Source organism: Triticum aestivum, chromosome 4D (genome assembly GCF_018294505.1).
Source record: "Triticum aestivum cultivar Chinese Spring chromosome 4D, IWGSC CS RefSeq v2.1, whole genome shotgun sequence".
NCBI classification, from domain to species: Eukaryota; Viridiplantae; Streptophyta; class Magnoliopsida; order Poales; family Poaceae; genus Triticum; species Triticum aestivum.
The window spans coordinates 93,673,009-93,685,852 of NC_057805.1; the positions used below are offsets into that span (position 1 = coordinate 93,673,009).

The 12,844-nt window shown below is 49.3% G+C and overlaps 3 protein-coding genes across 3 annotated transcripts; all 3 read right to left on the reverse strand.

Annotated features, from left to right (window-relative positions):
• Positions 1-302: 302 nt before the first annotated feature.
• Positions 303-5,887, reverse strand: LOC123096436 (digalactosyldiacylglycerol synthase 1, chloroplastic). Its single transcript, XM_044518183.1, has 7 exons — positions 5,343-5,887; positions 4,169-4,201; positions 2,780-2,867; positions 2,192-2,673; positions 1,848-2,114; positions 1,186-1,535; positions 303-1,083 (listed from the first exon to the last, which is right to left on the reverse strand). The coding sequence occupies exons 1-7, from the start codon at positions 5,766-5,768 to the stop codon at positions 546-548; spliced, it is 2,184 nt and encodes a 727-aa protein (XP_044374118.1). The 5' UTR covers positions 5,769-5,887; the 3' UTR covers positions 303-545.
• Positions 5,888-6,465: 578 nt separating this feature from the next.
• LOC123099705 (pentatricopeptide repeat-containing protein At5g15340, mitochondrial-like) lies at positions 6,466-8,805 on the reverse strand. The gene has a single exon (XM_044521812.1). It carries the CDS (start codon positions 8,639-8,641, stop codon positions 8,060-8,062), a length of 582 nt encoding a protein of 193 aa, XP_044377747.1. The 5' UTR covers positions 8,642-8,805; the 3' UTR covers positions 6,466-8,059.
• A 1,775-nt stretch (positions 8,806-10,580) lies between these two features.
• On the reverse strand, positions 10,581-12,101 carry LOC123099706 (ferroptosis suppressor protein 1). The gene is made up of 2 exons (XM_044521814.1): positions 11,860-12,101; positions 10,581-11,773 (listed from the first exon to the last, which is right to left on the reverse strand). Exons 1-2 carry the CDS (start codon positions 11,964-11,966, stop codon positions 10,774-10,776), a joined length of 1,107 nt encoding a protein of 368 aa, XP_044377749.1. The 5' UTR covers positions 11,967-12,101; the 3' UTR covers positions 10,581-10,773.
• Positions 12,102-12,844: the final 743 nt, after the last annotated feature.

Genomic DNA, 12,844 nt, shown 5'->3' on the forward strand with positions numbered 1-12,844 from the left:
GATGCAGCAGGCAGCAGTTGGGCCAACCAACAACACATGCTGGGTGGACAAGGGTGACATGGCATCGACGGCAGAGCCCTCTCTCCCAGAGCCATCAGTGTGAAGGTGTACTGTAGTGGTACCAGGCAGACATTCCAAGCTCTACCTGTCATGAAATCAATCATGGTACCACCAGAGCATACTGTACCGCATACAAGTCGGAGTAGATAGATAGAAAACAGTGGCGCAGCGTATGAGTGCACCAGTGCGGTACACGCATGCGAGGAGCGACGCATGCCAGTTTCGGTGCAGACACGGGGAAATGGGCATAGGATTCTCATTGCTACTGTACCAGCCATACAAAGATGTGAGCGTCCCAGTGAAAATGGCCATCAAAACTCAAAGGGATCGAATACACAACTCTTATCTAGTGCTACAAGCAGTCTGTAGTTCGTATTGATAATAATGAACAAGGCTTTGCCGTTGGCATCAGGGAGAGGAGGAAAAAGAATTAGTGTCACAAATTACAGGCCTATCTATGTACTACTAACAGCAGTGGTTCTGTCTTACCAGCCATATACAGGATTCTGTACCTGAGGGGGCAGCAGGTGCATGTCCACGCTATGTTGCTTGTTGTAGTTCAGGGTCCCGGGCACCGCCCCGGTCGACAGCCGGAGAAGCTCGCTGCCCGTGAAGCAGTAGTGGGCAAATGCTAGGCCGCCATCCACGATGTCCGACATGTTTGGCAACGAGGCTGATTTCTTCATCCTCCTGTCGACGCTGTTTCCAGATGTGCTGGCACAATCACCATTGCTGCTCAGGACCTTGTCCAGCTCCGAGTGCTCCATGAACCTCTGGGTCGCAGCCTCCCACGAAAGGTTGTACCGCTGCTCAGGTGTGAGGGGCTGGGGATCACGGGTCATTGCTTCCTTCACTTTGGCAACGAAATCCTCTGACGTTGTGTACACCAGGCAGTTTGGGAATGATCTGAAGAAATCGTTGGATGGGTGATCTGCGCAGACCACAAACTTGCCCATGGCTAGCGCCTCAGCAGTGGCGGTGCAGAGGACATCACTAATGCTCGGGTTTACAAAAACCTTGTACCTGGAAAAAGAACACAAGAAGGAAGAAGCATTCAGATCAATGACATCGCAGATGTACAAGGAAAGGCATATGTTTTCAAAGCTGGATGGTGCGGATCTTTACCCATGAAGAGAATCGTCTGCATGATCTCGGCCTTTATGGAAGTTAAGATTCAAATCCAGCTTCTTGGCAGCTGATTGCACTTCAACTGAATCTTCACCATTTCCATAGACGTCCAATTTGAAACCGTCCAAATCTGTCTTGTGCTTCGCAAGCAAATCTATCAGTTCTCTGTAGCCTTTGGCCCAGACCATCTTCCCCAGAAAATAAGCTCCTTTGGACATGGACTGCTCGCCAGATTCCCTCTCTGCTGCTATTCTCTCCCCAACCTCCAGAAACTTGGGATTAACACCATGTACATTGCAGATCATGGATCTGGCTAGATCTTGAGTAGCCCCAGATAGTCGCAAAACCTACACATATCAATACCATCAGGTCAGTAAGGAAAAACAACCTAGCACATAGTTATTGAATACTCCCTCCGTTCCCAAATATAAGTCTTTCTAGAGATTCCAACAAGTGACTACATACGGAGCAAAATGAGTGAATCTACACTTTAAAATATGTCTACATACATCCGTATGTTGTAGTCCATTTGAAATGTCTAAAAAGACTTATATTTAGGAACGGAGGGAGTATATGTATATATGTGAAGAAGAGTTCACACAGTGTCCACTCGAACATCGCAATAAACATAGTAGTCATAGTACCATACTTATAATTACCTTATGGCAATAAGCTCTGGCAACAAGGTTGTTAATGTGCTTGACAAAAAAAGCTTGAATAGCACCATTCTTCTCTCTCTTGATATACTCCAAGTAATTTGTATGCACAACACCGACAACATGATTAAATTTATCAGTCCAACGCTTTCCATGATGGTACCAGTTCAGGTGCTCAGGCTCTTCCAGAATTGCAATGTCAGCTTCCTTCGATGGTATAAATTGTGAAGTATCCCCAGCAGGAATTATACTTCTCCTTTCTTTCTGAAACTGCAGCCAGGGCAGATAAATGATTAGACAACTAAAACACATAGCGTTTGACATTATGGAATAAAAAGAAACCCTACCTTTCCAGGGTAGAATGATATTCTGAAGTCGGTTTTAAATCCAACTCTTTCCTCCAGCCAATTCCTTATATAAGTTTCTTGGTCTTCTGGAGAACTAAAAGTCATGTTATTCGGATAGACGAGCTCTTGGTCTGACTTGCAAAGCCAGGGCACCATCAAGGTTACGTATTGCTTGGAAGATTTAGCCAAGTATGCAGCTCGAAACAAAGGATTTACAGCTGTTCCCGTCATCCAGGGAAGACTGGCGGTAGTGACAATGGCAACGTGTCTCTTGTCAGCTACATCATATTTTTGCCCATCATCCCAAAAACCACCTTCATAATGATGCCCTGTACTCTGAAGGACGCTAGCTATTCTTAGGTCAAGTTCATCACAAGTATTGTCATTTCTGAAGGAAGATGATTCACTAGTTGACAACGGATCATATGCAAAGTGATCCTTGCGCTTGCTGCATAGAGACTCCACCAACTTGTCACACACATCTATTCCACACGAGAAGAAAAAAATCAGTACGGCACAAGCTCACAAACATATATTCCAATATTCTGCAGACCTCAGATTTTGTTGAACTAAAATAAGGCCCCTTACCTCTTTTTATGCCAAGTTGGTCAAACAATGGTCCAGATTGCTTTAGAAAATACGCAAGGAGTTCGTTTAAATCCAGTGGTGGAACTTCCTGCACTAGATCAATATATATTAAGAAATGCATAAAGCAAAAAGGGGTAGCTAATCCCTGGACATGCACGCAAATGTGTTAATATATACTCCCTCCGTTCCTAAATATTTGTCTTTCTAGAGATTTCAACAAGTGACTACATACGGAGCAAAATGAGTGAATCTACACTCTAAAATATGTCTATATACATCCGTATGTGGTAGTCCATTTGAAATCTCTAAAAAGACAAATATTTAGGAACGGAGGGAGTACATGCTTCACATGCGAATGATGCTAAATCATGCAGTTAGAGGGAGCTTGATTATGGGGCATGGTGCATAGGACTCAGCCAACCAAGGCCCATGAAAGTGAATTGTTTCAGCATGCATTGATGATTACACTATTACTTTCCTCCTCATCTACATGATTACATCTATAAAAGTACTCTTCTAGTAGAATTAAGTAGACCATGCGGTTACAAGAAAAACATGTAGATCTCATGAGCTATAATGCTGAAGAATAGTGTCTTACTGGTAAGACAAAGAGATGCCAAAAAGAGGCCATGACGTTAACACTCAAGAGGACATAGATTCTATGGCACTATTGGCACCTGGCACGCATCCACATTGAAGAATGTATGTACGCGGGAGGATGGAAGAGAGCAGTTCTATAATCAAGATTATTTAGTAGGATGAAAACTGGGTTCTGCTCCGAATCGTAGTCCTCGCGGGAATGGTCGCAAAATGCAAAGGATTTACTAGGCTTCTTGTGTCTTTTCATTCTTTCGATCTAGCATGGCATTGGGCCGACACACCTACACTTAGCATTCCAGAAATACTAACTAGATTATGTTCCCTACATCAAAAGGTGAAATTGATTTATTGTCAATGCCAAAAAAACTGAAAATTAGTAGATTGACAGGGTAACATCCCTATACGTCCCTGCAAAGCTGAAAAAAATGCATATGCCTACAACATGCAGCCACCCCGTGTCTAACATGTGGGTCAAGAGGCATATAATGGTTTACAATATTTTGTAAGGGCATAATACAAGGATTGTACAACCTTATTTGACCTTCATTCTGAAAACAAGATAATGCTCTCCAATATTTAGTTAGTTTACAGCAGGAATGAAGCCAATGAACTCAAGGCAGAAATTATCACAATTAGTTTTGCTCTTCAAAAAACATCTCTTGCAGTTGTAGGTATTGCAAAGTATTCATGCAGAAAAGTTCACTGCCCTGATAAACAGAAACTAGCATATGCACAAAAAAGTGATGCTATAATGCAAAATGCAACAGAATATGAAACCAGATGACTAACCTCAGATGCTTCAGGTGCAAAGCTCATCGATTTCTGCAATAAGAATCGCAATTGTACATCATGTTAGTGCACTCATATATATGTACTCAATGGAAAATAGTACTTCCTCCGTCTCAAAATAAGTGTCTCAACCTTAGTACAACTTTGTACTAGAGTTAGTACAAAGTTAAGACACTTATTTTGGGACAGAGGGAGTACTGTGGAAGATTTGGTATAGCAGGCTGCAACATGTAAATCACAGAACAAGTTTAATTAAGGTCCATGCACTGCAAGCGAACTGCGGTTATGCAACTTTTGCAAATAATATATGTACAATTTTCAACTGCTAATTTTTGCGAGTGAAACTTGATGCATTTGATAAATGACTCACACCACACTTAACATGTGATTTATTATCCTGAGATGATTCTGATGCCCTGGACTTCCCATAAAGGTTCCATTATTTACACATATTCTAACATGAAACCCCAAAAATTGCATGGGCTCAAGGCACCAACCGAGAGCGTCTTCATTAACTTCTGGAATGCAGTTTTCCTACAGAGTAGCCTCAGATTATTTTGACTAGTAAGTAGATGAATATTTTTTCTTGCCGGGAAGTAGATGGTATTTGAATTCAGTGTGTCCAGATTAACTAAGACCAGGCAAGGAATGAAACTAAATTAAAGTCATCCCCTACCTATATTATTCTTAGACTCAAACCTCTTGCGATTTTTTACACCTCACATTTCAAGCCTACGAGCACAACAATGAACAAAAACACCCAATTTCATTTTCAGATAAGCCAATCTAGAGGATGTATTGTCGACAACTTAACTCAAACTTGTTGATCACAGCACCGAACGTTTCCCCTCTAAATCATAAGCATAAAACTTGATCCAAGCGAACGACAACATTTGCTTGACTTCCTCAACATCAAGCTAAAATTTCAGAATCGAATTGCCCCAACAATAATTCAGAATTGAAAATTTCCAGAGTAAAATCGAAGATATGTCCACGGTCCACCATTAGTGACCCAACTCAATTAGATGAACTTGACCTAAGAATAGCTAGCGTCCTTCAATTGGTGAGGCTGCAGATTATTTACTCGTGGATGCAACTCAAACGGCAAGGCTGCAGTTTATTTATGTACTTGTGCACGAAGGACGGTAGAATTGGTGGGAGTTTGGAAGCTTACCAGGCTGAGCTTGACCTTGTGGAGCACGTCGCTGGCCTGGTCCTGGCGCTTGCGGTCGAGGTCCCTGAGGCGCGCCTTGACGGCCCGTATGGGCTCCCACTCGGCGGCGTCCTCGTCCTCCCACCTCCACCCGGTCTTGGCCCCCCACCCCCTCCCGACCTCGGCCTCGAACGCCTTCCCTATCGCCGACAGGTCCAGGCGCGTCCTCCCGATCCCCGAGGCGGCGGAGGAGGAGGAGGTGGTGTTGTAGGCCCTCCGGAGGCGCGCGAAGAGGTCGGGCTCCGGGACCGGCGCGCTGAGGAAGGTCTCGAGCTCCCCGGCGCGCGCGCGGATGAGGCGCAGGTCCTCCCGCAGGCTCCGGGAGAGGAAGGAGAGCGCCCCCTCCCCCGCCGCGGCGGGGCGCGTGTCGACGCCGAAGCTAGCCATGTGGCTCTGCTGCGTCCGGCCTGTAGGGTTTTGCTGGTGGTGGTGGCGGTGGCGGTGGCGGAAGAGGAGGCGGTGGTGTGAGGTGGGGCGGAAGGATGGGGGAGGGGTCCGAGGGGAGAAGGAAGGGGAGGAGGAGATTTCGCGGGCCCGGCGGCGTGGACCCGGTCTGTTGGAGGAGTGGCAACGGAAGTGGAGGAGAGAGGAGAGACGAGGTTGCGCGGCTGCGCTTGTGCCATCTGCGGGACGGCGAGCCGACGGCTCAGATCGAGATGGCAGGAGATCGACGGTGCTGAATTTTCTAACCTCTTTTTTCTTCTAATTACCACGTCGGCGCACGTACAAGTGTACTGACGTACAGGACTTGCTGTGTTGGTTTATGTTAGGTATTGACGTTTTTTATAGTTGAATTTTGATGGCAACATTTGTAGTAGAATTTTTTGCTTCCAACCATTTGTCGAATGTAAATCTTGAAAGCGTGGACGAGGAAAAGGCGTACGTAAGAAAAGATGGCCTATGTTAATCGTACCCGGCTTGCCAGCTCCATCAATATGTGGCTCATCATCAGGGAGATGAGTTTGCAATGTGAAAATCGAGGATTTTGTGGAATCTCCCACAGATGTCTGCACGAAATCACCAAATTAAGTCCTACGTAGTACGTACTTATTTTGCTAAGAAACATAGTGTTGAACACGGTTCAATTACTATATCAGGAAAATCAAGAAAATATACAGACTGAATTCCACGCTCCTTGCGTGCAAGGTAATTCGACTTCAGTTCGGAAAGGCAAAATACATGACTTGTCGACAGCCAGCAAAAGAAAGACACGGAAGTAGACAAACACCGGATGCATGCGGCATTGCAGTGCAATCAGATAAACACGAAGAGACCAAGGGTGAAAGCAACGCTAACCGTAGCTTGGCACGGCAGCGCTCAGTTTGGACCTTTGCACGCCCTGCACTCCAGCCCCAGTCGGCAAACCGAAAGCAACGGCCGTGCTCTTCTTGGCAGACAGCCGTCGAGCAAACGGCACCTGCGACAAGGGGATCGGAATCCATCGGTACATTCCGCAGATCAGGAGAACGCCATGACGGATGAGTTCACGGTCAGTATTTCCTCCGACGATGCCGCTGGATGGTCTTCCTTGCCTTGGCTGCCAGCCACCGGTTGCTCGTTCATCCATCGTCTCCATCTGTCTGTCGGCACCGGTGTAGCAAGTGTCTGGCACAGGGAAGGGCTGCTCCGACAGCCACAAGCTGCTCGTGGTTGTACATGAAAATGCAGTGACACTTCAATTTCTCCTGCTAGTTTCCCAACCAGGTTGAACTTGTTTTGTCTGTTGCCAGCAATGCCCAACTCGGCATTCCCTCGCGCCCACGTGTCGCGTGCATGATGGATGTTTTTGCATCAACGTGAGGGTTTACATCAGAGAGCTAATTTGCTCAAGCATCATTGCACATATGTTCAGAATAAGATGCGGTGATTGCTGTGGCAGCGGACACAGTAGAGAAGAGACTAACCATTTGGCAGATGTTCTATGCTCGGCGAACTGAAACCATAGCAGGAGGTACAGTCTCCATCGTGAGAAAATGTCAGAACTCTGCAACTGAATCCTAGCAGATCTCACAGCAGGTTCTTGAAAATCACAGCTCCATTTCTTAGATTCACCTAAAAAATAGACAACGCCTCGTTTTATAGGTTACCGGATTTGCAACTTTGTGATGAAAGATGCAAAACAGCGAAAACTCAGTAAGCAGACTTCCTGTATTTTGATAGTTCCCACCACATCCAGCTTCGACAAAATTTGATCGAAACTGCTGACAGGTTCGACTATTAACTTTGGCGACTTCTCTTTGTGTTGCATTACGGACTGCCGGGCTCCATTAAGCTTGACAGCTTACAGTCCAGAAATGTACACCCATCATCAAGCTAATCAGAGAGCTTAGAAGTCGACAACTGAGAAACTGACGGGCATTCCACTGCAGATGGTCTATAGTACCGACGTTACTCATTTTATAGCAATCTGATAGATGCCTTCGAATTGTGCTGTTCAAGCAGTGAAGTGTGCTGGCGCTCATGTGGTTCGTCCACTGCAACATAGACTTCTACAAAATTCAGATCTCACCGACCAGGTGCTTGTGTTGTACTGCATTACTGCATGAACTTCAGGAACCACCCTTGCCGTCAACCAAACTATGTGTTATCAGCTCCATAACACAATGGTTTTGATCACTGATTTTGGGCTAACAGCCTAACACAATGGCCAGTTTGTCAACTGATCAATATGCCAAAATTCATACAATGCCATACTCGCTCATCAACCTAGCCACTCTCTCAGCCACATCGACACGGCCATGCGCCCGGCACGAGGCGAGCAGCACCATGCAGATGACCCTGTCCGGGCGTGCCTCCATCCGCGCCAGCAGCCCCTCTGCCTCCTCGACCTCCCCGGCACGTCCGAGCATCTCCACCATGCACGTGTAGTGCTGCAATGCTGGCCTCCTGACCCTCGCGAAGACTTCCCTCCCCTCACTGACCATCCCGGCCCTAGCGCACGCGGCGAGGACCACCGTCACCGCCTTGTCGTCCATCTCCCCCTCCCGTCCGCGGAACAGGCCGAGCACATCCCGGCACCTGCCGTGCGCGGACATGGCGCTGGCCAGCGCGGTGCGCGCAGAGAGCGTCCGCTCCTGTGCGGGCAATCCGTCGAACACGCTGAGCGCGGAGGCTGGGTCGCCGCAGGCGGAATAGGCGTGGATGAGCGAGGGGACGAGGACCGCGCCTCGGCGGAGCGCGGCGGCGTGGAGGGAGGCCACCAGCGAGAGAGACGGCAGCGAGGCGGCGCGGCGGAGGAGCTCGGCGTAGTGCCGCCGCATGGCTGCAGCCTTCGGGAGGCAGGGTTGGAGAGAAGCGATTGCACTTTGGTAAAACCGGCTGCTCTGGGCCGTTGGATTGCCCGTACATACAATATTTTTACCGTCGCAAAAACCTACCGCGCGCTCTAGACGAACAGCCGCCAGGACCAACCCAAACCAAAGGAGTTAATTTAGCCACTCCTCTTCGACCAGCCAAGCCAAGTGGAGGGAGCACCATGATCTCTTCAATCAAGAATTCTACTAGCAATTCCCGCAACCAAAAAAAAAAAAGAATTCTACTAGCAATGCTCAAATACCATTGTTTTGTTGTGCTCGCGGCTCGAAAGAGTGGATCGCCGGCGGAAAGGAGCGAGCGAGGCTTCCCTTTGCGTGCCGCCGGCACTGCTGCTGGTTCCCTCTCCCTCCATCGGCCGCTCCAGCGGCGGGAGAGAGGAGGGCCTCGGATCTGTGCATGGGGTGGGTTCGTGGTAGGGTTAGGTTTGAGGGAGATGTTGCCGAGGCGGTTGCGGCGGCGGCGTGTCTGAATAAGCTTCCTCGGACTCCGTTCACGGTCATACGAAGCTCTTGCCTTCGTCTAGGTGTCAGCGGGGTGGGGGATCCCCGGATCTCGTTGAGGTCGCGGGCTATAGTGTCTGGAGGTCGACGGCACTGGCCGGTTGGGTCCTTGGATGGGTGGTGATTGTGCGGAGATGGAGATTCTTCTTTCTAGTCGGTATGATTTTTCGCTGTTGTTCTCCCTCTTTCTTTGTGCTGCTGGAGGGATGTGTCCTTCTTTGCATGGGCGCCGGAACCGGATCCTAGTTCTCTTCCATCTGGAAGAGGCACATATAGCGGTACTCAAAGCCACATATGACGAGGCTGGTGCAGGCATGTTGGATGCACATGTGTGTCCTTATACTTTTCAGCGTTGGTGCAAAGAAAAGGGGAGCAGCGCTGCGACAATTTATGTCATGGTTGAAGATGATGACCTACTTGGGTCTAGTTGCAGATTTTTATGTTGCAGGAGTCTTTTCATAAGGTTCATGAATGATGACATAGAGCTCCGAAGATCTTCGTGTTTTACTGATTGTTTTAGGACGCTCCATGTTTTCTGGTTCTTTATATGTGTGTTAGGGTGTGCTTGTACGGATGAATTTTTTTTGTGTTATTTCATGATTTGAATGCAAGCATACTTTCTAAAAGAAATATTTCACTAGCATTCACCACCGAAGAACACATCATAAATGTCGTCTTTAAAAGAGAAAGATGGTGCCCGGTGCCCGAAGCATGAAACACGTGACAGGATCCAAGGGCAAGAACATAGTACTTGCCCTTGGAGTGAAACGTGACACGTGATAGGAGTATAAACAACTAAGTTTCCTGTCACGCACACACATATATATAGAGAGAGATACTAATGTGTATTTGCTTCCATTTTAGCTGCTTGTAAATCGTTTGAAAATAGTTTCTGGGCCAGTCGATTTTCGCGGGATGGAAACAACCATTGGCACGCCGACTAAGCCCTATAGGTTAGGTGACACCATTATCTATCTTAGGGTGTGTGTGTTGGGGAAGGAGGGCAGGTTCGCCAGAAAATATTGTTCATGGTCAGGGACGGCAGCAACATGGAGGTGGGCGCCGGTTGGGGGAAGGCGGGGCGGCAAGACTGACGGGGGAGTGCCGCCGGCCCCGGACGGCAGCGGCAGATAGTTAGAACGGTTGTAATCGACGGTTCGAGGTAGATTGCACAGTTAAAACGTTTCGAAGATTGAAGAGGCCGATCTGGCCATCCATCTTGCATTCGACGGCTCACAACAATTCATCTGTCCCAAAATTGGCTTTTCAGTCACCTGATATATATAGCCGGTCTCATTTGCTTCACCTTGTTGGGTATGTATAAGTGTACACTACCAAAGGGGTCTATGTTGTAGCGGACTGATAACTGTAGTATAATTTGTACTTTTGGATAGGAAGTGGTAGTTTTTTTTAGTATTAATTTGCTTCACCTTTTACAATATCAACAGCATATGTATCACTCCACACGATCAGAGATTTCTATGACGGAGCAAGAGATCAGATCGATCTGACGAGAGCCTGATGAATCGATGCCGTTGGACCGTTTCCGCACCAGCACATTAATTCGGACCGCTCGATCAGGATTCCCCGTTCTTACCTTTTATCCCCATCATCCTTCGCGTCCGCGACACGTAGAGGTCCCGTGGCTTGACGACGCCGGGGATGTGGCCGATGAGCGACATGAACGGCAGCTCCGACACCGCGTCGCGGCGGCCGAGCGTGACGGTGATGGCGGCCTTCGAAGCCTTGTATCGGTGCAGCTTATGCTCCGGCCCGGCGGACCTGAGCAGCAGACGCAGGTTCCGGGACACCACCATGGCGTGCCGCTGCGCCAGGTACCCCTGCTTCGCCTCCGGCACGTCGGTGATGTCGCCGATGGCGAACACGTTCTTGAGCCTGCCCACGCGCAGGTGCTCGTCCACCACCAGCCTGCCGTCGGCGTCGATGTATTCCCCGAGGAACGTGCCCCGCAGCCACCCGGACGCGACGGGCCGGCCCGTGCACACGAAGTGGCAGTCGGCGGACACCGTCTCCCCGGCGGACGTCGTGAAGTCGCGCTGTCCGTCGTAACCGTCGCCGGTGCCGGCGAGGTCTATGTCGATGGTCTGGTCCAGCAGCACGGTGACGTTCTTGGACCGGAGCCACTCGAGCGCCTTGGCCGACGCGCGGGGGCTCATCACCATGAGCAGCCGAGGCCCGCCGTGGACGAGGGTGACGCGTTTGTCGGGGCTGTCCATGATGATCTCCGCCGCGAGCTCGACCCCGATGGGCCCGCCGCCGATGATGAGCACGGAGCTCGCGGCGGCGATCCGGTCCTTGTCGCGGTGGAACATCTCGAGTCGGTCGGAGCGGCTCTGGGGGCGGGTGCAGGTGCGGCCCGTGGCGATGACCAGGAAGTCGTAGCCTACGGTGCGACCGATGGAGGTGAGAACGACGGAGTCATCGACGCCGACCGCCGACGCCGTCACTACCTTGGCGTCGGTGAGGTAGTCCGCGTGCGGGATCACGGTGCGCTCCACCACCGTCGGCTCCACCTTGGCGCGCACGTTCGCCCACGGGATCTCGAAGTACTCCTTCCTGCATGGGTCCATCCATGGCGTATCACAAAATCAATAACAACCGATCAACTAATGTCGCGATTAATGGCGTGCGTGCGTGCGTACGGGTCGATGAGGACCACGTCGGCGTGGTTTTGGAGCGTCTTGGCGAGGAGGGCGCCGGCGATGCCACCGCCGACAATGACTACGCGGTCGCCGTCGCACCGCAGCATGGCTGCAGGTGCCCGGAACGAGCCCTGGTTGGGACACCAAGAGAGGTGCCTGTGCACGTGAGGGTCGATCGAAGCCGGTCGGACGTCGACACGGCCGGCGGCAAAACCGAGCTGGGCCCCTCAGGATATGGACCCCACCTGTCAATGAGCTAGCTAACCTGCAGGGATATAATTATTTGCCCAAAAAAACTTGATTCCCCAAAATAGGAGTAGTTCTATTTCCCGCCTAGCCACAAAATAGCTCATTTTGGAAGTCCGGCGAGAACGGGACGTTGGCCTTAGCCACCCTTGCCAAATCTTCCGACTCAATATATCCATATTCGAAGTACACGACAATGATGTAAGGCGGGCACTGACCGAACCAACTTGTGGTTGGATGGTTAGGGGGACAATGGAATTCCCAGCTCATCAAGGTTCAAGTCCTGATGCTCGTATTATTTCTGAATTTATTTCAGAATTTTCGGCGATGCACTTTCAGTGGGAGGAGATGCGTGTATGCATGAGCGCTTGCATCTGTACCGTATTAAAAAAAAGCGAGCACTGACGCTGAAAGGAGGCCGTTGCTCGTCGAATCCGGCCCTGCAAGGGGTGCTCCAAAGGGCGACCACTACAACTACAAGCTGTTGGCGCTCAAAATGACACAATCGCAAGGAAATGGAATGGCTTGAATCCAAATAAAATGAAGTCAAATTGCATATTTGAGTTTATCATTGGATGGCCCCCTCCGAGATGATCAAAACAGATAGAAAGATCATCCAAAGCGGAATTTGGATGCAAAAGGTATGATAACTTGATGATACCCCCTAAACCTTTATAGTCGATGCTAAAAAAAACCTTTATAGTCATTTTAACCAAAGAAAGGAACGCAAACCCTAGCC